Source organism: Sciurus carolinensis, chromosome 9 (assembly GCF_902686445.1).
Source record: "Sciurus carolinensis chromosome 9, mSciCar1.2, whole genome shotgun sequence".
NCBI lineage: Eukaryota > Metazoa > Chordata > Mammalia > Rodentia > Sciuridae > Sciurus > Sciurus carolinensis.
In genome coordinates this window covers 314146-342076 of record NC_062221.1, presented here as the reverse complement: position 1 = coordinate 342076, position 27931 = coordinate 314146, and the positions used below count along the sequence as shown (strand labels likewise).

Genomic DNA, 27931 nt, shown 5'->3' with positions numbered 1-27931 from the left:
GGGTCTGAAACTTATCTATGAGACAACCTAAGGGGGAGTAGCACCCGTGTCGGGGAGGTTTGACGCAGTGGTGGTCGAGGTCAAAGCATCCCTTGATGTCTCCCGTCACCGGACTGAGTTCCTCCGGAGAATGAGATGGCATCTCCTCCTGCGGTCTCAAGGGTGGAGGACACCCAGGGTCCACGTGAGCCAAAAGGCTCTCGGCAGGGCACCTCTGTGAGTGACGGGAAGGACGCTTACCTCTCCGAAGAAGGAGAAGACCTGTGTTGCCGCAGAATGTCAAAGCAGCCTCGGATGTGGAGGTCGAGTGCACAGGAGGAGGGACCGAGAGGACAGGGGTAGAGTGAGGACGCCCCCAACACCAATGGAGGAGCTGACCGGGTCCTTGCCGTCCACCTGGCAGTGAGGCAGCAAAATCCTAGCCCGCCCATGGGGTCCATTTGGGGCCGCAGACTGGCTGCTGTGTAGCTGGACCTGGAAGGTGTGGAGGACCTCCCTCTGCCAGGTGGAAAGAAAGCGGAAATGGGAGGGAATATGGAAAAGCGGTAGAAGTTGTCAGGACCGGGAGGGGGAAGAGCCCCAAACCCATCCCAGTTTCAGCACCATATGAAAGACGAGGGAAAAGAAAGGGAAGCAGGCCTCTTGGCGGATCAGCAGTGCCTTGTCGAGCAGCAGGGGGCCACACTTTCAGGAGGAAGATGGCAACTGTACATAGGGCTCTGAGCTTTATAGGGTTCAGTGAGACTGAGTCAGAGCAGAGTGTGTCCTTGGCAGTCAGGGGACCGCTGGAGATACAGGAAATGGCGACAGTCCACGCCCCTGTCCTCCTTCTCTCCCTGGGGGTTACTTCCTCATCCTTCAGAAGAGGATGGTGAACAGACTGACATTTACTGAGCTCCGGTCACGTGACTGACAATGTGCTGAGAGCCCTTGAGAATAACAGGCACAGGCCAGGAGTCGCAGCGCCGAGGCAGGAGGACTGTGAGTTCAAGGCCAGCCAGGGCAATTTACCAGGAGCCTGTCTCAAAATATAATTCTGAGAAAGGGCTGGTGATGCAGGTCAGGGCAGAGCGCTAGCCTAGTGTGCGTGTGGTCCTGGGTTCAATCCCCAGCCCCAGTACCCCGCCACAAAGGTAGAAAGAAATGCAAGGCGATGACCATTTCAGGCCGGCAGGTATTTCAGGAAGAATGCAAGACATCTGTGTGAAAAGCCATCGGGCCTCAAGCTCTGACCAGGATCTCGGAAGAGAGTCCTAAGTCCCAGTGGGACTCTTCCTCCAGAAACCTGAGTAATGGTGCTTACTACGCTCACTCCCTGAGTGAGCCGGGATTAAACACTTCCCACCAACACCAAGGGGAGCGGGACGAGCCGGCAGTGTAAGCCGGAAGTAACAGAAAGGCCAGAACAGAAGGGAGTCAGCGCGCTGTGCTAACCAGCAGATTCCCTGTGAGGGACGGCCGGGGAGGCTGTGCCCACACACCGGCCCCGGGGGCACGTGGCATTGCTGGCACCCCGGGGACTACCAACACTGCTGCAGGACAAGGGCACAGAGTTGTCATGGAGACCCGAAGCTTCAGCTCCCGGGGTTTACGGAGAGCGTCCAGGGCCCTCTCAGTGAACGCAGCCAGCTCCGTTCTCCCTGCTGCTGGGCGTCCCAGCCAAGGGCCTGTTGGTAAGGGGTGAAGTCAAGGGCAGCGTGGCTCCGTCGCCAAGGTGTCCTTTTGTGTACACGTCCTGTCTTCAGGAGGGAAGCTTGTCCACACTTGCCTCAGCCCTTGTCAAGGGCACTGGTTTCTGTAACACGGGACCAAGTGCCGTTTCCCTGCCGCAAAGAAGCTTTTCCTGCGGCACCGCCTGGCCTCTGCACGATGCCCGCCCTGGGGTTCCGGGACCAGGCTCTCTGCATCCTCTCAGCTCCCCTTTGACAGGGACAAACATCAGCTTTGTCCTTGATTGTGAGTTGGAATTTTCCAACTATTCAGCAGGATCTTTGAAAACAGGTGGGATTTTTTTTAAGGTAATTGCACAATGAGGATTTTCATAGCTTTTGAAGGATCTTTTGAACCTTTTGATGTTTCAGCAGATGAAACGGTGGAAGCTGTCAAGCTGTTGATAAAGGTGTGTACTTTGTCCCCAAGCCACTAACATGTACGTTAATTATAACTGTGCAGTGTAGTTAAAATGTACAGAGATAGAGATACTATTTGGCATATTTTCAGTAAATAAGGAGCTAAAACTATTTGGGAATCTCACTATTTGTAAGATAGAGTTTTAAGAATATGGTAATTTTGAACATGTTAGACAAGGAAGCAAACTGAGTCAGTAAATTCTCAGGAAAAAAGAGTCTCACTTCTCTTTATGGAATTTGTGGGTTGTTCACGGGCCACAAGATCTGATAACAATTCTTCGTGGAAGGACAAAACACAACACTACCTTTAGGCCGTGGAAGTGGAAGGTGCCAGTCTCTGACAGATGTTTTCTTTGGTCAGCAAGCAAATAAAAAGATCCAAAGGATTCTGGAAGCAGAGGACTTAGCTAACTTGGGGCTGTGACTTCCTTTGCATTCAGAGTAAACCGAGCTCAGAGAGGCTACCTCACCTCCGATCACAGTGCCAGAATGAGAAACAATTTGGAGGGAGTATTTCCTTACAAATTCCTTATAAATGTTTACATTAAAGTAAAAAATTAAAACATTCAGTTCCTGACCATCAAATATTTGACTAGGAGATGGTCATTCCCAGTTTCTGCGGGGCATCTGTTGAGCCGAGAGCTCTGTGGTATCTGCTGGATCTCTATGATCAGGACTTTCTAACCCAGGATCTTCACCTTTGTGTCGTGGATTCCTTTGGAAGTTGGGTGAAGCCTGCAAGCTCTTTCTCAGATGTCCGTAAATACCTAAGACAAAATGCATATGGACAGAAAGGAAGCCCGTTGTACTGAAGCACGATTTTCAAGTGATAAAACCAAGTCTGTGACGTAGTGGCATGCGGTGTGGGGCCTGCCTGATCCACTGGCAGGTTCCAGCAGTGCCGGGCCAGGGCTGCCCTCCAGTGTTGCTAGCGTGGCTGCCTCTGAGCAGCAGAGCCGCGGCCCAGAGATGGAGCTCCTGCGGCTCTCTTTCTCTCCCTCTTCCTTTTCTTTTTTTTGGTGCTGGGCTTGGAACCTGGGACCTCGCGCATGCTAGGCAAACACTCTGCCACTATGTCCCCATCTCCTTACCTGTGATTTCTATTGGTGACAAAGATATAGCTGATTAGTGCTACTGTAATTTGTTGCTGTCAAGCATAATTGAAGGGAATTTTTAATTTCATGTAGCGTTCACGAAAATGTGGACGTAGTTTTTTCCCACCTAAATGCTGTTTGTAAACTTCTTGGGAGGTCTAGAGACTCCAAGTTTAAAACCCTAATACTTCTTCCCTTTGTCCCCAAATAATTATATTGCTCAGCGGGGAAATGTTTTGAGAGGGGAGGTCCAGAGAGAGAGGGAAGAAGGGAGGGATTACATTCCTGGTCTAGTAATATAGAGATGTGCTGTTCTCATAATATGCTGTTATCTTGAAGGACTATTTCCACATTCCTCTCTCTGAAGACAAACAAGGCCGGCGGTACCTGGAGCTCATGTATGCAGGAGCTGCTCTAAGGAACAGCTGGAGTCTTGCTGATGTTGGAATATCTTCCTGTTCGACTCTCAAATGCTTCGTTAAGGTACCACGAGCAGAATAACATTTCTGCAAGATGTCTGTCTCACTGAGAATTAAGTTGTGGACGCCCTGCCAGAGTAACTTCGTGACTTAGAGAGAGGTGTTCTTTCCTTGCTTCTCTCTTCTGTGGGGATAGCTGGCCCTATGCAGGCTTTGTGCCACAGGGGCAGTGACCGGAGCCTGGGCAGCCGCCCTTGTCTGTCCCCTGCCCCAACCTCCTTTGCTGCCTGTAAGCACGGAGCTCACCACAGACCTGAATCAGAACAAGGCCAAGGGGCAGAACTGGAATACTGGAGTAGGAAGAGAATCAGGTCTCTCAGATGGGCCCTGATGATTAGGGGCAGAGGATGAAGAGGAAATTTGCAGTATCAGTAAGAATGGGCAGTCCCACACCGAATCTAGCCAAAGTTAGGAGGTAGACTTGGCACCCATGAGCCCTTAAGAATTTAGTAGAACCTAAAATTATCAATATATACACAATTATGTGCCTAGATATTTTGGTCATTATCCGTAACTTACAACACTTTTTAAAGGGACAAGTGATCCAAAGAATTTAAGAGGGCTGCTCTAGGGTAGAAGTATTATTCTATACTCTTTCTTTACCCTATGTGAAGATACGAATCTCAAGGAGCTTAGTAAAGTACTCATTCTCCACCAAACAGGGCAATAATTTTTCATATTTACATTAAAAAGTTTTTCATGGTAATCAGAGTTAACTCCAAATATGTTTTGGTGAGTCACTAAATGAGTATTTAAAAGGAATATTCTCCAACTTTAAGGAGTGAAGACAAGTCACAAAATAATGTGGATTACATGATTCTTTTCATATAACGAGTGTTGCTAAAAACTCAGTTCTCATCCCCAGTGCCAATCTGACAACAAAGACAAGGTTTTGAGGAAAAGGAAAAAGGTTTATTGCTTTGCTAGCAAAGGAGAAACACAGGGAACTCCTGTCCCAGAGTCTGATTCTTCCCATCATGGGGAATAGGGCTTTTAAAGAGGTGATTCAGAGAAATCCCTTTTCCTGAGATTAGGGAGCAGAGATTAGGGAGAAGAGAAGATTGGGAGGAGAAGACAGGTAAGAGAAAACACCATGTCAGTTTTAGAGCTACAAGGGATATAGCCAAAGCACAAAGTGAACCACTGTTACAAAAAGACCGTACTTATATATGTTTTATGAGCATCACCATGTATTATTTTTCTATTCCCAAAGAATATTTATTTAAAAATTAAATTAAAATAACCATGACTTTTTTAAACCAATTTTTCTCCCTCTGATATTCAGATAATGGTAGCATAATACTTTTAAAACAGACCACAGTCTACGTCGTTTCTTAAGTGCCTTCTCTTTATGTCTTTAAACATAGTCGTACTCCGCCCTACAACGTCCCAGCCCTGTGTGATGCCAGGTCCGGGTGTTCTGACTGCTTGTGACTTGGGGGGAGAGGCCCGAGCCCAACAGCAACCGCTGGGCTGCAAGCCCGCCGGCCGCTCAGGGATGCGGACACTGTTAGGAGTGTGCCTAGGGTGCTTTACTTAACTGATGGCTGGCTTTATCTTGATTATTTAAGACAAATTTTATTTCTGACTAGATAGGACATTACATGGTTCTCAGTTCAAAAGGTGCAAAAAGATCCTCAGTAAAAAGTCTCCCACCTCTGCCCCCCCTTTCCTTCCCTGGGGGCAACCTGTGTTCCTGGTTTTACTTCCAAAAACGAAGGTTCTGCAAATCAGGTGTCACCCGTCTCCGGGATGCGAGCCTCATACTGAACTCTGACCTTGTCCTGGACTCCTGAGCAGCGGGTGTCACCATCACAGGGCTTCATGAGAACACTGGAGCCCCTTGGAGAGCTTACTGAGCTTACTCCTCGGTCTCTCCGCAGAATCACATTTAAGAACTGCTATCGCTGATTTTAAAAGGAAAATACTATCTTTAATCTGAAGGAGGAGAATTACCTAAATGTTGGTTTGTATCTTAGCTCCTGTTTAGGTTAAATGACAAACAGGCCTATTCCAAAAGTCCACTTTTACTCTATGTCTGGGATAATTGTTGAAAATGGGCTTACAATATCCAAAATACCCCAAGCCTCACAGAAAGCAGCCTTACCAGCTCTCACTGTGTGGGCCTCTCAGAAACCCGGGGCCACTTTACAGTCAGGATACTGCGTCACTATTGAATACGTCCGAGTTCAGGTAGTGCCTTTCTGTGATTACAGCAAGGCTTCAGAGCCACCGTGGCCAGGACACTGACATGTCTGCTGCTTCCCCGCCTTCCTGGCTCTTAGGTCCAAGGGGCAGTGGGCAGGCCTTGCTGGGAGCACCTGCTGTAAAGGGGTGACCATCTGCATCCTGCAGAATGGAAGTGAGCTCGGCCTCCCTAAGACACTCTAAGTCTCCTTAAGACTCCTCTGGTTTCCCTGGCCTCCTATAACCGGATTTCCACCAACCAAGTGCTGAGGTCAAAATGTAGTTAACCCCTTCTGATAATCCTGGAATGTTGTGAGAAGCTGTCTTTGTGGAAAGAGACGAGTTAACTCTGTGGTAACCATGGAGTAGATAGATGTCTGCCGGACAAGTTGGAAACATTTGTATTATCTTGATGGATAGCAAATTGATTGACCAAAAGGCACTGTGAATATATAAACACCAAAGTCCAAGAGAAACCTAGAGTTTTATATTTTGAATTCATTTTTATACACAAAAGCATGTATAAATGTGATTCTTCAACATGTACAATTTATCAATGAAAACACATTTCCAATAAGCAGCTTTTTCTTTCGGGGTGGGGGACTTGCGGGGGACGGAACCCAGGGCCTGGAGCATGCTAGGCAAGCTCTTTACCACTGAGCTATACCCACAGCTCAATGGTTCTCTTTTCTAAGAGAAGCCATAACAAGAGGTTCAGAAAGAATGTGGAAAGGAAAGGGATTTCAATTTCAATTCAGGGTCCCCTCCTGTCCAGGCTGACTTCCAGGGGTTTATGAAGACATCTGACTCTTAACTCATTCAGTTCAACAAAACAAACATTATTTCCCCTTTTGGTTCACTCTGGAATAGTTGGGGCAAGTTTCTGCTTTTTTGATGCTTCAACTCCAAAACAGTAAACAATAAAAAAGGAGAACTTGACACAAAATTGCAGCAGTGTTCAACACTTGACTCAACTTCTGTTTTCTTTCAGTCAGTTTCTCTAAAACTCTTCCTATTTTATTGTCCATGCACGGGTCTGTATTTGCAGTGAGACTGCTTTGTGTTTTGAAGTGTGGAAGAACGCCCATCCTGTTTCGGGTATTGGAAAGACATCTCGTGTGCATCTCCTTGATGTCTCGGTTGGTGTGGGGGAACCCAATTTCATGCACGCACCGCAGAGGTCTGTCTGTGGCATTGTTTATCCACTGATCTGACTCCCGTGGGTAGACCTGACCGGAGCCCTTGGAGAGGGAGAGATGCCGCCTCCTGTGGTGAGTTAGCCAGTGGCTAACCCCGGACGCCCTTTTTGTACGACCAGTGCGGAAGTGCCCAACCAGTGGGCCTCATTCAGATTCAAACTGGGTTTTCCCACAAAAGCAAAGTTGTAAAGAAGAAAGAAATTATGGCGTTTGCTGGAAAATGGATGGAACTGGAGAACGTCGTGCTAAGTGAAATAAGACAGAACTAGAAAGTCAAGGGTGGAATGTTTTGTCTCATATGTAGAGACTAGAGCAAAATAAGGAAGAAAAAAGAAAATAGAAAAAGTGTGTGCGTGGTGGGACAGGGGGTCCCTTGAAAACAGAAGAGAGCCAGGCATGGTGATGCACGCCTGTAATTCCAGCAACCTGGGAAGCTGAGGCAGGAGGATTGCAAGTTCGAGGGTAGCCTTAGCAACTTAGCCAGGTCCTCAGCAACTTAGCGAGACTCGTCTCAAAGTGAAAAATAAAAAGGGCTGGGGTTGTGGCTCAGTGGTTAAGCACCCTGGATTCAAACCCTAGTACCAACAGGAAAGGAAGAAAGGAAGGGAGGGAGGGAGGGAGGAAGCAGGAAGCAGGAGGTCAGTGGAGAGCAGAGGAAGGGAATGGTGGAGGGGACAGTGGCCTGGACCTGATCAGACTTTCCCGTTACATGTATGAACATACCACGGTGAATCTCACCTTCATGTATATCCATGGTGCACTGATTTTAAAAAACTATAAATAAAAAAGCAAAGTTTTTAAAAGGGAAGATATGTAGAGTTTAAATAATGCAATGCTCCAGATACATTATGAGTGAAATGGGCCTGGGATGTCACTGGGCATTTTTTATTTATTTGTGTAGCCGAAGGTCCCTCGACACCTATCCCCAGAAAGAGCAGACTCCCTGCAGGTGCTGAGACCTGGCACCTGGCTTCCTTAATGATCGCCACCTCTGATTCCTCGCACTTTCCATTTTCACCTGATGTTGCCAGACGTCTGCAGTGCTCCCCATAGTGCTGCCCCAGAGTCGACTGCAGGTCCCTGTGGGTCAGAGACGCTCAGCTTTACAGTATGCGTATGTGGTTCTTCGTCTTCTGAGAAGCTTCTCTTTGCCACGTGTATCTGGCCTCCTGTGGTAGTGAGGTAACTGTGACAGTGACTCAGGCCTCTACGATTTTGTTTGCATGTTATTCTACTCATTTGTTTTTCATTCTAAATATAAATCAGTACCCAGACAGAGGCATAAAGAGAAATCGAGGAATCTCTAAAGAAATGAGGGAAGGGCTTGGGATGTAGCTCAGTGGTCGAGCGCCTGCCGAGCATGTGTGAGCCCTAGTTCACTCCTCAGCACCACCAAAAAAAAGGGACAGTGATTACATAAATGTCATTTCTCTTTCCCATCCAGCATCTTTTCATTCAGCTTTGCAGGAACTCCTGCCCACCCGCACATATTACAGGGATCAGCTCAGGCAGGAACTGGCCTTATGGAGTCACGGGAAAGCATGAGCCTGGTGAAGGGGAGGGTGTCGAGTTCTCTTAACGTGTGCAGGCAGTTTAGTGTGAAGCCACCAGGATGTGACCCAGCAGCTCGGCTTGCTGGGTGGGCCCTGGGTGAGGCACCAAGGGCGGAGCCCCCTCAGTGCTCCAGCCCCTGAACATGCCGGATCAGGCACTGCAGACTCAGCGGCAACCACTCCTCAAACTCCTTCAGAGATCCGCCTGTCGGTTCAAATCATGCAAGGGGGATGAAACAAGGTCTTGTCCGTGTGGCGGAGTGGGCCCTGGAGGGGCCAGAGGGGAGCCTCGGAGGAAGAAGAGGGTAAGGAAGCAGGGAGGGCCAGGACCCAGGGGCCGGCTGGCTTGCCAGGAGGAGCCCAGCGGCCAGTTTCCAGGAGGACCCTTCCTGGGCCTCAGGGGCAGCACCTGCGCAGCAGGCCACTGGGGAATCGCTCCTGTCCTGAGTCTGCTGAAGAGGAAGTGAGGCCAGTTTCACTTCTGCTACAAAGTGGAAAAGCAGAGGTCTTCCCTCCCACCTCCCCGAGGCCTGTCTGAGCCATTGCCAGCGGAGGACCAGGGCTTTCTCCAGCTTCCACAGCAACTCCACTTCAGATGTCTCCGTTCCACGGCTTCCTATATGGGTTGTAAAATAAAAGGAACAAAGGACACTTAAAAAAATACTGTATTTAGTGGGACAGGCGGACAGATCTGGCTCCATGGGAATGTTCTAGGCCAGACTCTAAGGGAAATAACTAAACAGACTCCATGTTGCTCTGAGACTCCAGGTTATGTAGGAAATAAGCTTCTCCCATGGGAACACCCCGCCTCTGTGCCCATCATCAGTTACCTGGTGTGACATGTTTAATAATATTCAATGGCAGCTCCTATGTAGTAAAGAATTGCTCTCTTTTGATCCCTATTGCTCCTAAACAATGTACCATGTGAACAGTGCTTGTGTGGATGTTAGCAACCATTCTTTAGTTTGTACCTAGGTAAGGGTCATTCTGACCCACTTCCCTGTTGATGATCTCATGATGTTAGTTTGTAATTTCAAATCATAGCAACAGACACTTATGATTGATGTGATTTTTGGTATAAGAACCCCTACAACTATGTGATCGGGGCTGTTCTCCCAATAGCCATTTTTTGGGGCATTGTGTGAGACAGTCAGCTGGCCAACTAATAAAGACTCTCAAATTTGGACTTCTCAGTGGTGATCCGTCTGTTCTTAAGTTGTAGCCCATAACATTTAGTATTTCTCTTTTTAAAAATTAATTAAAAATTTGTTCTAATTAGTTGTACATGACAGTAGGATGCATTTATGCACTTTGATAAATCATACATAAATAGAGTATAATTTCTCATTTTTCTGATTGTACATATTGTAGGATCACATTGGTCATGCCAGTAATAATGTCTGTTTCACTCTACTATCATTCCTTGCCCCAGACCCCTTCCCCTCCCTTCAGTCCCCTGTCTTAATATAAAGTAACTCTATTCTTCCCTAGCACCGACCCCCTTATTGTGAATTAGAATCCTCATATCAGAGAAAACATTCAGCCTTTGGTTTTGGGTTTGGCTTATTTCACTTAGCATGATATTCTCTAACTCCATCCATTTACCAGAAAATGCCATAATTTCATTCTTTTTCTACAGCTGAGTAATATCACATTTTCTTTACACATTCATCTGTTGAAGGACAACTAGGTTGGTCCCATAGTTGAGCTATTGTGAGTTGAACTGCTGTAAACATTGATGTGGCTGTGTCACTGTAGTTTGCTGATTTTAAGTCCTTTGGGTATAAACTGAGAAGTGGGATAACTGGGTCAAATTCCAGGTTTTATAAGGAATCTCCATACTGCTTTCCGTAATGGTTGCACCAATTTGCATTCCCACCAGCAATGTGTGAGTGCACCTTTTTCCCCATATCCTCACCAAAGACTTAGGCACTAGAACAGAGACCCTGTGCCTACTAGAAGAAAAAATAGGCCCAAATCTTCACCATGTTGGCCTAGGACCTGACTTCCTTAACAAGATCCCTAAAGCACAAGAAGTTAAATCAAGAATCAATAAATGGGATGGATTCAAACTAAAAAGCTTTTCTGCAAAAGAGACAATCAATAATGTGAAGAGAGAGCCTGCAGATTGGGAGAAAGTCTTACCACACGCACCTCAGATAAAGCAATAATCTGCAGGATATATAAAGAACTCAAAAAACTTAGCACCAAAAAACAAATAACCCAGTCAACAAATGGGCTAAGGCACTGAACAGACACTTCACAGAAGAAGAAATACAATCAATCAACACACACGAAACAATGGTCAACACCTCTAGCAATTAAAGAAATGCAAATCAAAACCACTCTAAGATTTCATCTCACTCCAGTCAGAATGGTAATTATCAAGAATGCAGCAATACTATTTCCCTTTTAAAACGTAAAAATAAATACATGTGGTTGCTGTTCCTCGTGGCCTGGGTGTGGGGTCCACCTGACTTGTGGCTGTCCTTAGGGCCTGGGTGTGGGGTCCACGTGACTTGTGGCTGTCCTGAGGGCCTGGTTCTGGGGTCCACCTGAGTCATGGCTGTCCTGGAGGCCTGGGTCTATGGGTCCACCTGAGTCGTGGCTGTCCTGGAGGCCTGGGTCTATAGGTCCACCTGAGTTGTGGCTGTCCTGAGGACCTGGTTCTGGGGTCCACCTGAGTTGTGGCTGTCCTGGAGGTCTGGGTCTATGGGTCCACCTGAGTCGTGGCTGTCCTGGAGGCCTGGGTCTATAGGTCCACCTGAGTTGTGGCTGTCCTGGGGTCTGGGTCTATAGGTCCACCTGAGTCGTGGCTGTCCTGGGAGCCTGGGTCTGGGGTCCACCTGAGTCGTGACTGTCCTGGGGGCCTGGGTCTGGGGTCCACCTGAGTCGTGGCTGTCCTGGGGGCCTGGGTCTGGGGTCCACCTGAGTCGTGGCTGTCCTGGGGGCCTGGGTCTGGGGTCCACCTGAGTCGTGGCTGTCCTGGGGGCCTGGGTCTATGGGTCCTCCTGAGTTGTGGCTGTCCTGGGGGCCTGGGTCTATAGGTCCACCTGAGTTGTGGCTGTCCTGGGGGCCTGGATCTATGGGTCCACCTGAGTCGTGGCTGTCCTGGGGGCCTGGGTCTGGGGTCCACCTGAGTTGTGGCTGTCCTGGGGGCCTGGGTGTATGGGTCCTCCTGAGTTGTGGCTGTCCTGGGGGCCTGGGTCTATGGGTCCACCTGAGTTATGGCTGTCCTGGGGGCCTGGGTCTATAGGTCCACCTGACTTGTGGCTGTCCTGAGGGCCTGGGTGTGGGGTCCACCTGACTTGTGGCTGTCCTGAGGGCCTGGTTCTGGGGTCCACCTGAGTCGTGGCTGTCCTGGAGGCCTGGGTCTATGGGTCCACCTGAGTCGTGGCTGTCCTGGAGGCCTGGGTCTATAGGTCCACCTGAGTCGTGGCTGTCCTGGGGGCCTGGGTCTGGGGTCCACCTGAGTTGTGGCTGTCCTGGGGGCCTGGGTCTGGGGTCCACCTGAGTTATGGCTGTCCTGGGGGCCTGGGTCTATGAGCCCACCTGAGTCGTGGCTGTCCTGGGGGCCTGGGTCTGGGGTCCTCCTGAGTTATGGCTGTCCTGGGGGCCTGGGTCTATGAGCCCACCTGAGTCGTGGCTGTCCTGGGGGCCTGGGTCTGGGGTCCACCTGAGTTGTGGCTGTCCTGGGGGCCTGGGTCTATGGGTCCACCTGAGTCGTGGCTGTCCTGGGGGCCTGGGTCTATGGGTCCACCTTAGTTGTGTCTGTCCTGGGGGCCTGGGTCTATGGGTCCACCTGAGTTATGAATGTTGGGGGCCTGGGTCTATGGGTCCACCTGAGTCGTGGCTGTCCTGGGGGCCTGGGTCTATGGGTCCACCTGAGTCGTGGCTGTCCTGGGATCCTGGGTCTATGGGTCCACCTGAGTTGTGTCTGTCCTGGGGGCCTGGGTCTATGGGTCCACCTGAGTTATGAATGTTGGGGGCCTGGGTCTATGGGTCCACCTGAGTCGTGGCTGTCCTGGGGGCCTGGGTCTATGGGTCCACCTGAGTCGTGGCTGTCCTGGGATCCTGGGTCTATGGGTCCACCTGAGTTGTGTCTGTCCTGGGGGCCTGGGTCTATGGGTCCACCTGAGTTATGAATGTTGGGGGCCTGGGTCTATGGGTCCACCTGAGTCGTGGCTGTCCTGGGGGCCTGGGTCTATGGGTCCACCTGAGTCGTGGCTGTCCTGGGATCCTGGGTCTATGGGTCCACCTGAGTTGTGTCTGTCCTGGGGGCCTGGGTCTATGGGTCCACCTGAGTTATGAATGTTGGGGGCCTGGGTCTATGGGTCCACCTGAGTTGTGTCTGTCCTGGGGGCCTGGGTCTATGGGTCCACCTGAGTTATGAATGTTGGGGGCCTGAGTCTATGGGTCCACCTGAGTCGTGGCTGTCCTGGAGGCCTGGGTCTATAGTTCCACCTGAGTCGTGGCTGTCCTGGGGGCCTGGGTCTATGGGTCCACCTGAGTCGTGGCTGTCCTGGGGGCCTGGGTCTATGGGTCCACCTGAGTCGTGGCTGTCCTGGGGGCCAGGGTCTATGGGTCCACCTGAGTCGTGGCTGTCCTGGGGGCCTGGGTCTATGGGTCCACCTGAGTCGTGGCTGTCCTGGGGGCCTGGGTCTATGGGTCCACCTGAGTCGTGGCTGTCCTGGGGGCCTGGGTCTATGGGTCCACCTGAGTCGTGGCTGTCCTGGGGGCCTGGGTCTATGGGTCCACCTGAGTTGTGACTGTCCTGGGGGCCTGGGTCTATGGGTCCACCTGACTTGTGGCTGGCCTGGGGGCCTGGGTCTATGGGTCCACCTGAGTCGTGGCTGTCCTGGGGGCCTGGGTCTATGGGTCCACCTGAGTTATGGCTGTCCTGGGGGCCTGGGTCTATGGGTCCACCTGATTTATGGCTGTCCTGGGGGCCTGGGTCTATGGGTCCACCTGAGTTATGGCTGTCCTGGGGGCCTGGTCTGGGACCCAGGACGGACACTGGGAGCCCTGGCTAACGTGGGCACGGAGGAGCCAGAACGAGACCTGAGGTCAGGCTGCGTGGCTGGCCCTGGCCCCCCTCCAGGGTGTGGAGAGCCGGGCCCTGGGGCCCTCCCACGGGCTTGTCGCTGCTGCCAGCCTCCCGTCCTGGCTTCCCTCCTCTCTCTCCCTGCAGGAGGAAGACAAGCCCGCACTGTGCGTGTTCAACGCTGTGACCCAGGAGACGATGCCCATAATGGAGAGCGCTTCCCTTCTCTGCAAGAAGGTGTCTGACCTGAGGACGCTGGTAACGCTGAGCTGTGGCCTCCCTGTGGGCGTCTACTGCCTGCGGACCCCCGCGGGGCTGGAGATGTATGACTGCAACGCACTCAGCGACTACCAGACGGAGCTCGGTAGGCCTGCAGGGTACATGGGCGCTGCCCCTCAGCCCGGGCCCCGCCAGGCCGTGCACCTCTTCAAAAGAAAATGGAAATCGGGATTTTTAAATGCAACATGTTGATTTCATTTGCTTATTTATTTTAAAATAGTTGATAGAGTTCCATGGCTTTAAAATGTCAGAAGTACAGAAAGTCGGGGAGTGCTAGGTCTCGTCTCCTGGCCTCTGCAGGCCACTGTCCTGAGGGAAGGCCGAGGACCAGAAGCATTTCTGATGGAGGCCCAACCAGCAGAGGGGTTTCTAAACTGAATCCTCTGTCAGAACAGCTGGATGTAAATTATCAACGCTTTGCTCTCCTGTCTGTAGACTAAGAAGTAAGAAAGTCTCAAAACCCCGCCAAGTCTCGTTCCTGAAGCAGGATTTGTTAATTGTTAGCACAAAAGGACGGGCTGGCTGCAGACTCCAGGGATCAGCTCAGCTCTTTAATTTAGGAACGAAGCTTCAGGCAGGAATGGGGTGGCGCCTCTCAGGGGAAAGTGAGCCACTGGCCAAAGGAGGATTCTGGGCTTATATAGCCTCACCGAGAGGGGTTTAGTGAGTGGTCAGTTTGGGCACCCAGGGATCTGGGTTTTGGGGTTGGGGTCGGTGGTCAGCACCTGGAGAGGAGTTATCTTGGAAGATATTAATGTCTCCTAGAGACTCTTATTCTAGGTTTGATGGGATGCTTTCTCCCCCCGCCGGTGGCAGCATCTGAGAAGGATCCATCTGGAAAGAGTTGAAAGCTATCGATGGCTTTCTTTTTCACTCCCCTTTCCCAGGCCCACTATCTTGGGGTTTTTCATTTTCCATATCTAACAGTAATATCCTCATGTTGGAAGAGCAAAATCCAGAGCACTTTATCTGTTTCTCTTTCAAAGTATATTTCAAGCATACATAGAAATAAATTCCAATACATATTCTTTCCCCCCTTTTAATGCAAATGGTAGCATATAATTTATACTATTCTGAACATTGCTTTATGCATCTCATTCTAAAATGTTACCAGTTATTTAAAAACCATCTTTTTAACACTGGGATGCCAGGATTCAGGGTGAAAAGTCGTCTTTAGCAGACTGGCATTTGCCACTGATGGACAGATTACGACTGCTCTCCCAACACTGTGATCCAGGTCCTGTCAATGAGAAAAGCTCACACCTGACAAGCCGTCAGAGCGCTCAGAGGGCCCAGACTGCCGGGGAGTGCCTCCCGGGAAGCAGTGGTGATTCTCCAGCAGCTGGGGACTTCCGTGCTCATGCTGCGATGCCTCCTGTTGCACAGGACAGGAAGGGCTGGCCTGGGAGATCCAGCTCCGGCAGCTGCTCTTACCTCAGGGCCCAGCAGAGCCACTTGCCCTGCCGGTTTGTTTAGTTTCCTCTTGCAAAACAACCAGCTTCAGGTTACACGGCCAGCTCTAGCTCAGCACTGAAGCCACGTCCTGGGGACTGCTTTAAGAGGGCTGCCGACAGTCTAGGCCCTGGCTACAGAGATGAGGAGGCAGAAGTGCACTCGAGCTAAATGGCTCTTCCCGGCCCAAAGGCCTAAGCTAAAAATACCACCCTGGCGCCTCGTTCCAAGGTCACTTTCCATCGTGCATACAGCTGGTGCCTCTGCTTGAGGAACGCTGTCATTGCTGGTGCCTCTGCTTGAGGAACGCTGTCATTAGAAGTTGTGTGGATTGCCAAACCACAATGACAGACTCGAACTGTAAACTGCCTCCCTCTGTCCACAGGCACAACACTTCGTTTGGATGTCTGGGATGGATGGAAGGAATTTCTGATGGGCTGTCTCCTTGGGCAGAAACGTAAAGTCCAACGCTACTTATCCAGAGAAGGACCAGTGCTCAAGTACGGGAGAGTCTTTTCACTACACTTCCGAGCGTCTTTTCACTACTACACTTCCGTCAGACTCAAGACTGCTGTTCCCTCTGTGCCTGGGGTGCTGCTCCGGGCTGGTTCCCCTTTCCCTGACCCCACCAGATTCCTGAGGCATTAGCTGGAGCAAAAGAGCAGGGTTGTCACCAGCACCAGCCGCCCTTGGTCATGGGTTGCAGTGGTTGGAAACACTCATAAAACAGGTGACTTCAGTTTGATTTGGGGATCAGACTTTTTAACATAATTTTTAAAGCCTGAGCAATAAGTATCTTGCCATTCACTTTAGTTATTCTACAAAAACCACTTCCAGCTGGTCGATTGAGAACATTGGCCACCCCTTTCTGAGCTCACAGGTGATTTTCTGAAGTGCATTTCCCACAAGCAACTTGGGCCACACAGGAAGTGCACATGCGTGGCTAGGCAGTGAGGGAGGGAGGCCCAGGCGCAGCTGCCCACGCGCACGAGCTCCAGTAACCCTTTGGGTCCTCCTTCCGGAACAGCGCCCTTCCTGGGCAGTCAGTCATGGTTCACAAAAGCCAGGCACCCCAGGGGCTCCAAAGTCTGGGAGGTGACAGGTCGGAAGAGCAGCTTTTACCATCTTAGGAAATATTGACGTATTCTGCCTTCATTTCTAATTGGGGATGGTGATGAGTCTCTTTTCCATGTTCTGAATCCAAAGAAATGACTGTTTTGCATGGTTATCTTTAATAGTGCATATTTATTGAGTACACTCTTTGATATATTGTATTTGTTGCATGCTTTTATCCTTAGGACAATATATGAGGTAAGGACCTTTTATCTTGTACAACAGGTGAGGAAACTGAGATTGAGAAACTCCCCCAATGTCGCACTGCTGTCAAGGAAGGGCAGAGCAGGATCTTGGATCCTGACAATTCACCTCTAGTCTTCATGTCCTCAACCATCTCCCCTTGACTTAATGTTTAAGGTCCAAGAGCTCAGAGAATGTACATGGTCAGGCTGAAAAGCTCCTTTAATTCCTCTACCCAGTCAGCAGGTATTTGTTGAGCACTTACTGTGTAAGAGCCTAGGAAGGCAGCAGTAAACAGGATCTCACCCGTGTCTTCAGCAAGCTGGATGTCTAGCAGGGGAAACAGAAAACAATTCCTGGAGAAGCAAAATGGGGAAATGCCTGGGAGTACAGACTCCAGTGCCCGCGTCCTGGGGAGCAGACCTGTTCCTTCAGCCACATAAACATGGGCGAGCTACACAGACATCATATACCTCAGTCTCCTATAAAGTGGAAACAGTAACAGCATCTACCTCAAAGAGTTGCTTTAGAGTTGAAATGACTCAGTGGTCATAAGGAGCTCGAAGGTGCTTAAGGCCTGGTCAAGTAGGCTCTGAAGGTCAGGCTTGGCCACTGCCGCTGCCGTGTGCCATGCAGGGTGGCCGAGGAGGGTGTGGATGGGCAGCTCACTCCACAGGGCATCAGCAAGGCATCCTGAGAAGGGAAGTCTGAGTTGAGGCCTGAGGGATTCAGGTGGGTGGTAGGAGGAGAGAAGACAGGACCCAAAACAGATGACAAAACCCAGCAGCAAGAGGACAGAGGCCTGGGACTGAACGACTTTCCACACGGTAGGGCTGAGAGGGAGTTGGAGGCTAGTGGCTGGAAGGGTACCACCAGCCCGCGCAGTCTCACGGGAGACTGTGAAGGATCTGGACTTGATCTCCCAGCGGGGGGAAGGCTCTGAAGGGAGCCAAGGGGCAGGATGGGGCACTTCAGGGCGGCCTCCCCCTGCTGAGCGGAACATAGGGAGAGTCAGGAGCTGGTGCCGCGGGGCCAGGGCTGTGGCAGGAAAGGTGGGCAGAGGACGGACTGAGGTGCGTGGGGGAGGCAGTTGGCCCTTGTGGGTAACGGATTCGATGTGGGAGGAAAAGAGGAAAGAAAACAAATATGAAGCCCTGGCTCCTGGCTTGAGTAACGGTGGACAAAGATCTGCCGGCCCGGGAAGGGAACCCCAGAAGGAGCAAACTTGGGAGAGGAGGTGAGGAGTTCAGTCACAGACACACTGAGCTTGAAGTGCTTATTGGGACTCATCAATCAAACTCTAGGTGTCTAAAGGAAAGGTGTGGCCCAGGTACCTGGTGTCACCAAGGGAAGGATAACTGTCCAGCTGCCCAGAGGTCCTGGAGGGCATTTCGCAGCTCACTGGGGAGCACGCTCCTCATCCCAGATTGGTCAACTTCAGAGAGGCCCCCTTGCCCTGATGAATTTCAAGGTTCACGTGTGAAGCTGACGTGTGAACAGGTGCCGGCATGTCAGCTCCATTTAGCTTGGTCCAGCTGACCTGTGCGCGCTGGGCAGAGCAGCCTCCCCATCCAGGACAGGGCAGGGGAAGCTGCATGCCCAGCAAGAGGCAGGCTGGTGTGCAGTTAGAGACGGGTGACACCAGGTCACCTGCCTCTGTCTCTGCAAGGGAGACCGTCCCCCTGCCGAGTGTGACCTGGAGGAGGCTGGGCCCACCAGGTTTGCTTCCCTCCCTACACCTCTGGACCACCTTCACCAATCCCCAGCTCATGCCTCGGGGCTGTGGGAAGGACAGCCGGAGGCCAGGTGGCACAGGACAGTGGACGGAGGAGGAGGGGGCAGCAGCCTAGAGTCCAGGCAGGGTGGGGCAGCCGAGGGAGCAGGGCTGCAGCTCAGGACAGTAGCAGAGCGTGGAGAAGACAGAAAGCAAGGACGTCCAAAGAGACAAGACGCTGACTCAGTCGTCTGAGATGTGCTGAATTGCCCCCAGCGACCCCATTGGATATGAAGTTGTCCTGAGCATTTGGCTTTTCCATTGACAGCCACTCCAAGGGAACCGGTGAGAATCATTCACCCGCTGCCTGGAGGAGAGGAGAGTGTGTCAGCAGCCTGTGGCATCCAGCCTGTGTGCTGCTGAAGCCTTTTCTTAAAACCCGGTCAAGGTCGACATCAGGAAGAAGCGGACATGTCAACAGAGCGTCCCCTGAGTGTCGGGCATCCTGCTTACTGACCCTTCCCCGCTTGCTTCCTTCTTCCAGGTATCAGAAGAGGGTCGCCCTGTACATCGCTGCCTTCTATGGCTTCACCGAGCTCACTGAATGGGCCCTGCAGCAGGGCGCGCGGCCCCACGAGGCGGTGGGTGCCCACCCCTACCGAGCCTGGTGCTCTGAAGCCCTCCACGCTGATGTCTCCAAGTGCCCGGTGCATGCAGCTGCAGAGGCAGGCCAACTGCTGATTCTGAAGACCTTTGTCCACTGCAGCGTCCTGTGCCTGGAATGCAGAAACCCAGCCGGACAAACGCCCCTGGCCATCGCGTCCAAACACAGGCACAAAGACTGCGTGTTGTACTTGCTGAGTAGGATGTGGTCCACAGTCTCTTTTCTGAAGACCTCTGTCCCCATGAGGATTTATATTAAGATAAAACAATGGATCCTCAGAGCCCAGAGTCACAGCCTTCATAAGAGCCAGCTGTGCAGAGCGAGGGTCTCTGGGGCCAAAGTTGGAGACATTGTGATGGTGGATGGTTTCACCCAACCCAAAATGACCTCCAAGAGCTGGCATAAGGCTGGGAACAAGGACTCGCAGAGCAGCGTGAGCAAGCTACCTCCTCTCAGGGAGCACACTGTAGACAGGAAGGCTGGGGACGCTGTTGGGGTTTTGCAGAGGGACAGGGGAGACCGGGCCCTGGCGTTGCCTCCATTGGGAGACCCAAACGCATTCTCTGAATTGCAAAGACATCGACGACAAAATCAGATGAAAACCAGCTGCTCAGCTGGGAGAAAAGAGCCCATCGAGAGTGCCCACCTCCCCCACGTGCGGCTCCCCGCCCTTCCTGGGGAAGGACGTTCACTCCCCTCTCACTTGGCAGAGCACAGTGAGGACGCCGCGCTGAGGTCCTGCTTGGAATCTCTCCGGCAGCGCAGTGGGAGGACTCCCAGGGAGAACGCCATCTACTGCCTGGCTGTGGCAAGGTGAGTCTCCCCGTGGGCACACAGGGCAGACCTCGGTCAGCGCAGCCTGCAGGGCGGGCGCCGCCGCCTAGAGGCCCACCCCGGCGTTCTAATGCAGCACCCGCACCAAGGCCCTCCTCTCAGCCTGGCCTAGACAAACTGGACCGCAGTGACCGTCTGTGCGCAACAGGGAGCGTGGGTGGGTGTGTTCTTTGTCTTGCAAAATCGAAGAATGAAATCCATGGACACATAGTGGCATCCAGTATCAGGACTTGTTAGCGTGAAGGGAGCAGAGTGCCTGGAGCAGGTGGGACCCCAAGACAGGGCTGCCAAGGCGTCTGTGTCCGGGGGCTTGAGGGGCCGATCCATCGCCGTCGGTGACTGGCGGGATATAGCATTTGGAAAGGGGCCAACTGACACTTTTTATTTTGTCTTCTTCAACGAATTAGGGGAGAGTAGTTTCAAGCTTTTATTAACATAAGGAGCCAGGGTTGGGGCTTTTTGGCACAAAAGAAAGTGTTTTAGAGAGGCTTTTGGTTGGCGGGTGGGGGCAGGGTGACTGAGGAGCCTTTGTGGTGGAGGCCGTGGGGGGCAGTGACAGGACACTCTCCAGGCCCCTGTCTCCATCCCTCCTCCTCCAAGACCCCAAGGAAGGGAGGGATGGAGGGAGGAAGGGAAGGAGGGAGGGAGGAAGGGAGGAAAAAATTTGGTCATTAGATTTCACTGCAAACAGAAGTCTTGGATCAGATCTTAGGTCCTGCCCACTACTTATGAGGTATTATTGGGTGCAGATATTAGAGAAGTATAGGTTTATGAGTAGCTTTTCCCCTTAATCAACGAAATGAGAAGGAAATGGAAAAGCAAGGCCAGAGTTTCTGCATTGCCCCTCTGCATTGGTCTTTGGGTCAGCTCGGCCTTATTTCAGCTGGGGTTTGGTGAGAGGGACTCGGGCTGTAAAATGCCCAAGATCCGACCTGATGAGGTTGAGGCAGCAGAAGACTCAGTCAACCGCTTCAGTGGTGATGTGCAAGCTGTCTCTCCATTTAAAAGCCCAGAAAATGGCTCGGAAAATGATTAATCCAAAAAATGACCTAACCCGTCTTAAAATCAAGAGGTAGACACAAGAAAGGAAAAACTGATTTATTTAAACAGGTGCGTGTTAAAAATGAGTTTATCTCGCAAACATTCAGTAAGTGCTTTTATATGACCCGGTGCATGGTAGGCATAACAGAAACACGTAAAAGTATGTTTTTGCTTTGTTTCTGTGGTGCTGGGGATCACAACCAAGACCTTGTGCATGTGAGGCAAGCACTCTACCACAGAGCTACCTCCCTGGCCCCCAAAGGACGTGCTTTTAAGGTGGACATGTATATAGTTTCAATCGAGAAGGCTGCCAGGGCCTTCTGTGTGGAGTGTTTCCTGAGGGAGGAGGACTCTGAGGTATAATAAAATGCCTCAGGAGCACATCATGGCTTTTTGAATGTTCACATCGCTCATGTCGGTGCAGCCACCCTCCAGGTGAGATGTAAACTATTCCCAGCACCCTGAAAATCTCCTTCTTGCCCCTCGCCAGTCAAGAATCCCCCCTGAGCTTTGGAACCATTTGAGTGAAGTTGATTTCCTCCGTGTTTACAAACGTACATCTATGCTGGCTCAGGAAATCAGTTTAACTGAATTCAGTTAACAGAATAGTCTCTTTCCACATTTTACACACATTCATGTGGATATTTCTTCGGGTCTGGAGATACTGTAGTTTACTGGAAATAAAACAGACTCATCACATCCAATGAGCATAAGCTTTTTCAAGGTGGATTTTGTTTCCTCTTGTGTAAAAATAGTTGGAAAAATATAGTAATCCACCCCAGATACAACCACTATTTTTATCTCTATGATTGACAATTAGTTTGGTCTGTTCTTGAACTTCCTATAAAGTTCAGCATATGATATGTACTTTTTATGTTTTTTTTTTTTGCTTGCCAATATTGCCTGTGAAATTCATTTGTGTTTCACGTATATTGATTTTTATTATTTCAATGTAATAGTCCATTTCTGTTACATTCTATATCCTAATTTATTTATCCATTTTCTTTTTTTAAATATTTTTAGTTGTCAGTGGATTTTTATTTTATTTTTATTCATATGCAGAGCTGAGAATTGAACCTAGTCCCTTATGCATGCAAGGCAGACACTCTACCACTGAGCTACAACCCCAGCCCCTATTTAACCATTTTCTTACGGGAAGATACTTGGCTTGTTTCTAAGTTGGAGGTTATTTTGAGTAAAAATATATAATTTGATCTCGTATATGAGTTTTGGAGGACATTAGCGTTTGTTTCTCTAGAATAGAATTGCTGGGTCATAGGGTAGGTTCATGTTCAGCTTTAGCCAACACTTTCAAAGAGCTCTCCAAAGAGAGTTCACCAGTGTGCTGGGGTCTTGATAGATATGCCACCTCAGGATCGGAGTTACCACAGGGAGGCAATTCAAGGTCAAGAAGGAAATTTCTGGGGACAGCACTTAGTAAGAAAGAGCTTTGTGCTGGACACAGTGGTGCACGCCTATAATCCCAGTGGCTCAGGAGCCTGAGGCAGGAGGATCATGAGTTCAAACCCAGCCTCAGCAAAAGTGAGGTGCTAAGCAACTCAGTGAAACCCTGTCTCTAAATAAAATACAAAATAGGGCTGCGGTGTGGCTCAGTGGTCGAGTACCCCTGAGTTCAATCCCTGGTACCCCCCCAAAAAAAGAAAGAGAAGAGTTCAGCACAAGGGAGCCCCAGGAGCGGTGGCCAGCCTCAGGGGGCAGTGCTGCCAGTCACTCCCAGCAAACCTTCTCTCCAATCTTCCTTTTCCCCTCAATCCCACTCTCCCTCCCCCTTGTTTCTGTCCCGTTCCACCATGTGTTTCCAGGATCTGTGCCTTCCTCGTTGGTAAGCTGTGGTGAAGAGGGAGACCTGCAGCCTCAGCCCTGGTGCCCCTCCTTGGTCTGGCTCACAGCCTGCAGAGGCGCCTCTGTCTGCTGAAACACCCAGGCAGCCAGGCAGCCAGGTGGCCCGAGCACTCGTCTCTAAATGACCAGTCCAGATCTGGTGCCCAAAAGACAGGCATGAGGACTGGACATGCTCCACACACTCTCAGGAAGCTGTCAGCACAGTCAGGAGATGGGGAGGAGACTAATGGAGTCCTCATGAGACTGACCCAGGGAATTGGGTCAAGGTGGGTAGGTCAGCAGTTGACATTCCTGATTGGGAAGGGCAGTCTCCCAAACGGGACCCCAGATTACTTATCTGGCCTCGGGTGAAAGTGCTGAACCGTTTGCTCTCCAGGGATTCTCCCTTCAGATCCATGAAAATATTCCTCTTAGGACTGAATCAACCACTGCAGTCAGGCAGAGCAAGTGCTCCTGGGAGTCGGGTTACTATCTGCTTGTGGCTGGTGCCCATGACGTGACCAAAGCCAGGAGTGCACACAGCCTCATGCTCAGTCTATAAGATAGCGCAGGCTTCGCGTGCATCAGGGGACACCGCTGAGCCCTAGTGGCCGGAAGCCAGCCTTCTCATTGTTTGTCGGCTGATTCCAGTGAGGTTACTGGGACTTGGAAGCCCTGTTTGGTGAAGATTCTGAGGTTGAGTATTGGGGCCAAGCGGCGGGAAGGGAGGGCTGACGGGACTGGGAAAGACAGTGGAATGAATCAGGCCTAAAGGCAGGGGATTGGCCCAAAAGGTTGAGTGTTGGAGTGGACTGAGAATGGACAGTGATCCCAAACACTGAGGACTCTGAGGGGCTCTTGTGCTCCAAATAAAAGCAGAGCTGTTTTCTTTTGTTTTTAGTAAAAAGGCAGGTCTTCCATGTTTTGCTCACTGTTTTGTATCTCCAGCACCCAGACTAGTGTCTGGCATAGAATAAACAGTTTTTGAATGAATGCAAAAAAGCCAGGGTTTGAATTATAGGGAGAGAGTTGGATGCGCTCTGAACCAGGAGGAGCTGGGCTGTGCGTCAGAGTGAGGGAGAAGGCGCGCTGGATTCAGTCAGGTGGGCTATGGGGAAAGGCTGAGCAGCCGAGAGTCGCCTCAGGACTTCAGGGAGTCTAGATGGGTTGGCCCACTGGAGAGGGCCCAGGGAAATGCAGTCATGGAGGTAAGGCAAAGTCTTTATGCACGTTTCCTCTCGACAGGCTGAGTGACAGCCCTTAAAAAAATCTGCAGGGAAAAAAAGGAAAGCAAATCTGCAGGACTTTGCCAGACAAAAGGGTTGGTGGAGGAGGAAAGGGTTCAGGAAGAGGCGGTAACATGGTCAAAGGTGCTACTTTGCGAAAGGGTAAGCAGGAAATTTTAGTTTTCAGGAAAGGAGGTGAATTTGCAAAGCGCACCTGGAGGATGGAAGAGAAATGGGCCGGAGAGGAGACTGTGAGGGGACTTCGTACACACCCAGAGGCATCACTGTGCCCAGGGGAGAGTCGGCTTCTCACTCAGCTCTGCAGGGGCAGGAGTTGGGGGGGGGAAGATCACGGCAGCTCTTGGTAAAGCACAGAATCAGTTTTGTTTGTGTTTGAAAACAAATCTGGTGCAGTGTGTGGGAGACCCCGGGAAAAGTGTGGGAAGAGGGCAACAGGGTTGGGAGGTGGCAAGAAGAGAGCAAGGGGCCAAGAGACAGGCCTGGACAGTCGTGGCGGGAGCCTATGGGACCTGGCCAATGACTGGTGCGGGAAGGGGCGTGGCCTGTGGGATCTGGCCGCTGACTGGTGCGGGAAGGGGTGTGGCCTATGGGACCTGGCCAATGACTTGCAGGAAGGGGCGTGGCCTGAGGGATCCGGCCGCTGACTGGTGCAGGCTGGAGAAGGAGGAGCCGGCTTGTTTCCAGTCTAGGTGGTGGCGAAAACACCAAGGCCACCGTGCTGGAGCGAGGGTGAGAACAAGGTACTGTGAAGGCAGACCTGTTTAGGAAGGAGATAGACTGCTCAATCGGAAATGTCTACGGAGTAAATATTTATTTGCTAACTGGAGATTTGCAACTTTTAAGAAGTGCCCAGATTTAGGAGTCGTGGCTATGGGAATTGAAGCAGGAATACATGAGGCTTTCTGGGATGAGGGTGTAAAAAGAGGACCCAGGGCAGAGCCTTGGAGAACCCCACATTTTAGGAATGTAGTGTACCTTCTGCAGTGGATCCTATTTGCATCCTACCAAGTAGGTAATCATATTCAGATTTACAGGTTTTTTATTAAGTACCTAGCCAGAGAATAAATATCATAAAATATTAAGTTCTATTGCATTTCAGTTACAGACTATCAAAAAAGCTAACATCGATCGACATTAAAAAACCCTAATGTGTATTGGGTGGGGGTTGGAGACGTGGTCAAGGGACCTGTGGGATAGAGGGACACCTGGCAAGGACAAACAGGGAGTTTCAACCCACAGGATCCGACCTGACATCAAGGGGCTTTGTGTGTTTAGTTGTAGCTTCTAAATATTCAGTGTTGCTTGAAAAATACCATTTCCACTGCATCACAAGGAACTGGTTTTAGAAAGAGCCTTGTGTCTATGTGGTGAGACAAACTGGCCACAGCTGCACAATCAATCTGAACTCTGAACCTCCTGGTGATGACTGTCTTATTCTCTTGCAGTGCCTTTAAGGAGAAACGATGGCTTCAGCAGCTTAGAATAGCAAGAGCCCTTGCCAAAAAGAGCATTTCCAACCTGACCATCCATGGAGGTTTGGCAGCTGATGAGAACCCTCCAGAAATTTTGCTTTAGGTAGAGGGGAGCGAAGGGAGGGGAAGGGGTATGGGGAAGGAATGATTGTAGAGTGAAACAGACATTATTACCTCGTGCACATGTGTGACTGCATGATCAATGTGATCCTGCAATATGTACAATCAGAAAAGTGAGAAGGTACACTCCATTTATGTATGATCTATCAAAATGCACAAATGCATTCTACTGTCAAGTACAACTAATTAGAACAAATAGATTTTTAAAAAGTCAAAATAATACTCTCCACAAAACAATTCTTTAGAATTAACAATTCTTTAGAATTTTATCTGATGAAGTATACCTTCTTTCTCATTACTGCCCCTACCCCAGGTTAAATACTGATATATTATGCTTTGATAATGACAATAAAACTTTTTTTCAAAAATTAAAAAAAAAGAAAAGTCATGAGACCTCAGTGTGAGTGAAGACGGTTCCCACAGAACCCCAGTACTGTTGTGTTAACACCCCTGGCCTGTCTGTGACCGCCCAGCGCTGACATGCCCAAGCTCTCCTGCCGTTGGACTTCCAACAGAATACCTAAGGCCAGGATCTCCTGGACACCACCACTGCAGAGAAAATGTAGGGCGACATTTTTTACAGAGTCAGAGGAAGAATTTGTGAGTGTGAAGATCGTCATTGTCTAGAGGGTGTGGTAACAGAGGAGATGAGAACTCAGTTTGGAAGTTAGAATTTTACTGTGTTTTCTTCTTTTCTGGATTTGTTTCAGTGCTTTCAGATTTTTAAGTTACATAAATGTAGAACATAATACAAAATAAATAAGTTTTTAAAATTCTATGTAAGGGAAGTCCTTAGGAGAGCTACATCCAGGTTTTTAGCACACTTCTATTTAAGATATTGCTTTAACTTCTACTAAGACATTGCTTCCTATTAATTTTTAAGATTGAGATAAAGTTTCATACAGTGAGTTGTGTGGCTTGTAAATAGAAGATCCATTGAGTTTAACAGACGTACCTGTGTGAACAATCTCCACTCAAGATGTGGAACACTTTAGTTACCCCCAGAAAGTTCCTTCAACCTCCACGTCAAGCCCAGCGTCTGCACCAACTGAATTCTGACTTCTACCTCCAGAGATAAAGACGTCCAGACCGGTCCAACCATATGGCTCTTTCAGCTGTGTTTCCAGGTGACCTTGCCCCCAACCTCTGAGTTAGGAGTGCGTTTCTTATTTCTAAGCTGCCTTACTGTATGCACATGCCACCATGCATCCATTCAACTGCATTGGAGGGTCTGCAGTTTGGAGCTTTTTAAAATAAAGCTTTTTTTTTTTTTTTTTTTTTTTTTTTTTTTTTTTTTTTTTAAAGAAATGATTTTTTTACCTTTATTTTATTTATTTATTTTTATGTGGTGTGAGACGAACCCAGCGCCTCACACATGCTAGGCAAGGGCTTCACCACTGAGCCCCAGCCCCAGCCTTGAATAAAGCTTTTTGTAAAATTCCCTTTCTGGGTCTGTGTTCTCAACGCTGGTGACAGGGTGGGTGTTTGCTGATGTCAGATGTGGCCGAGTCCCAGCACTCTTAGGGCTCCTCACTCCCACCAGCAGCACCCGAGTCCTGGGCTTCAAGGGCCTCATCTGCGCTTCCGGACACCAGCCTTTTCTTTTGACTCACTCTTATGGGTTTGATTTGCATTTCCCTGATAACTACAATGTCGAACGACATTTCATGTGTTTATTGGCCATTTTATATCTTCTTTTGTGAAATAAACTCAGTTTTTGCCTGTTTTAAAATTGGGTTATTTTTTACTTATTGGTTTTTTTGAAAATGTTTGTGTACTTATTTGTTTTTACCCTCTAATTCTTCTTGTATTGTTTTTATTTTTATTTTTCAGACACATTTTGATTCATTGTACACAAATGGGGCACAACTTTTCACTTCTGTGGTTGTACACAATGAAGATTCATACCATACATGTACACAGGGTAATACTGTGTCAGTCTACTATCTTTCCTTCCTCCACCCCCTCCCACCCCATTTTCCTCTACACCATCCAAAGTTCCTCCATTCTTATTTCTTCCCCCACAACCCCCTCCCCATTATATATCTTCATCCACTTATCAGAGAAGACATTTGGCCTTTGGTTTTGGGGGCTTGGTCTATTTCACTTAACATGATATTCTCCAATTCCACCCATTTACCAGCAAATGCCATAATTTTATTCTTCTTTATGGCTAAGTAATATTTCATTGTATATATATACACCACAGCTTCTTTACCCATTCATCAATTGAAGGGCATCTCAGTTGGTTCCACAATCTAACTATTGTAAATTGAGCAGGTATG

General features: G+C 49.8%; 1 protein-coding gene across 1 annotated transcript in view; it reads left to right on the top strand.

Annotated features, from left to right (window-relative positions):
- The first annotated feature begins 1793 nt into the window (after positions 1–1793).
- Positions 1794–27931, top strand: part of Ankub1 (ankyrin repeat and ubiquitin domain containing 1) — a 30780-nt gene continuing 4642 nt past the window's right edge. Inside the window, exons 1-6 of the mRNA XM_047563875.1 lie at positions 1794–2119; positions 3563–3706; positions 13833–14049; positions 15802–15916; positions 18971–19903; positions 25500–25629. Of these exons, the coding sequence (XP_047419831.1) occupies positions 2030–2119; positions 3563–3706; positions 13833–14049; positions 15802–15916; positions 18971–19903; positions 25500–25629 (1629 nt within the window). The 5' untranslated portion in view covers positions 1794–2029. The remainder of the gene's footprint in view (positions 2120–3562; positions 3707–13832; positions 14050–15801; positions 15917–18970; positions 19904–25499; positions 25630–27931) is intronic.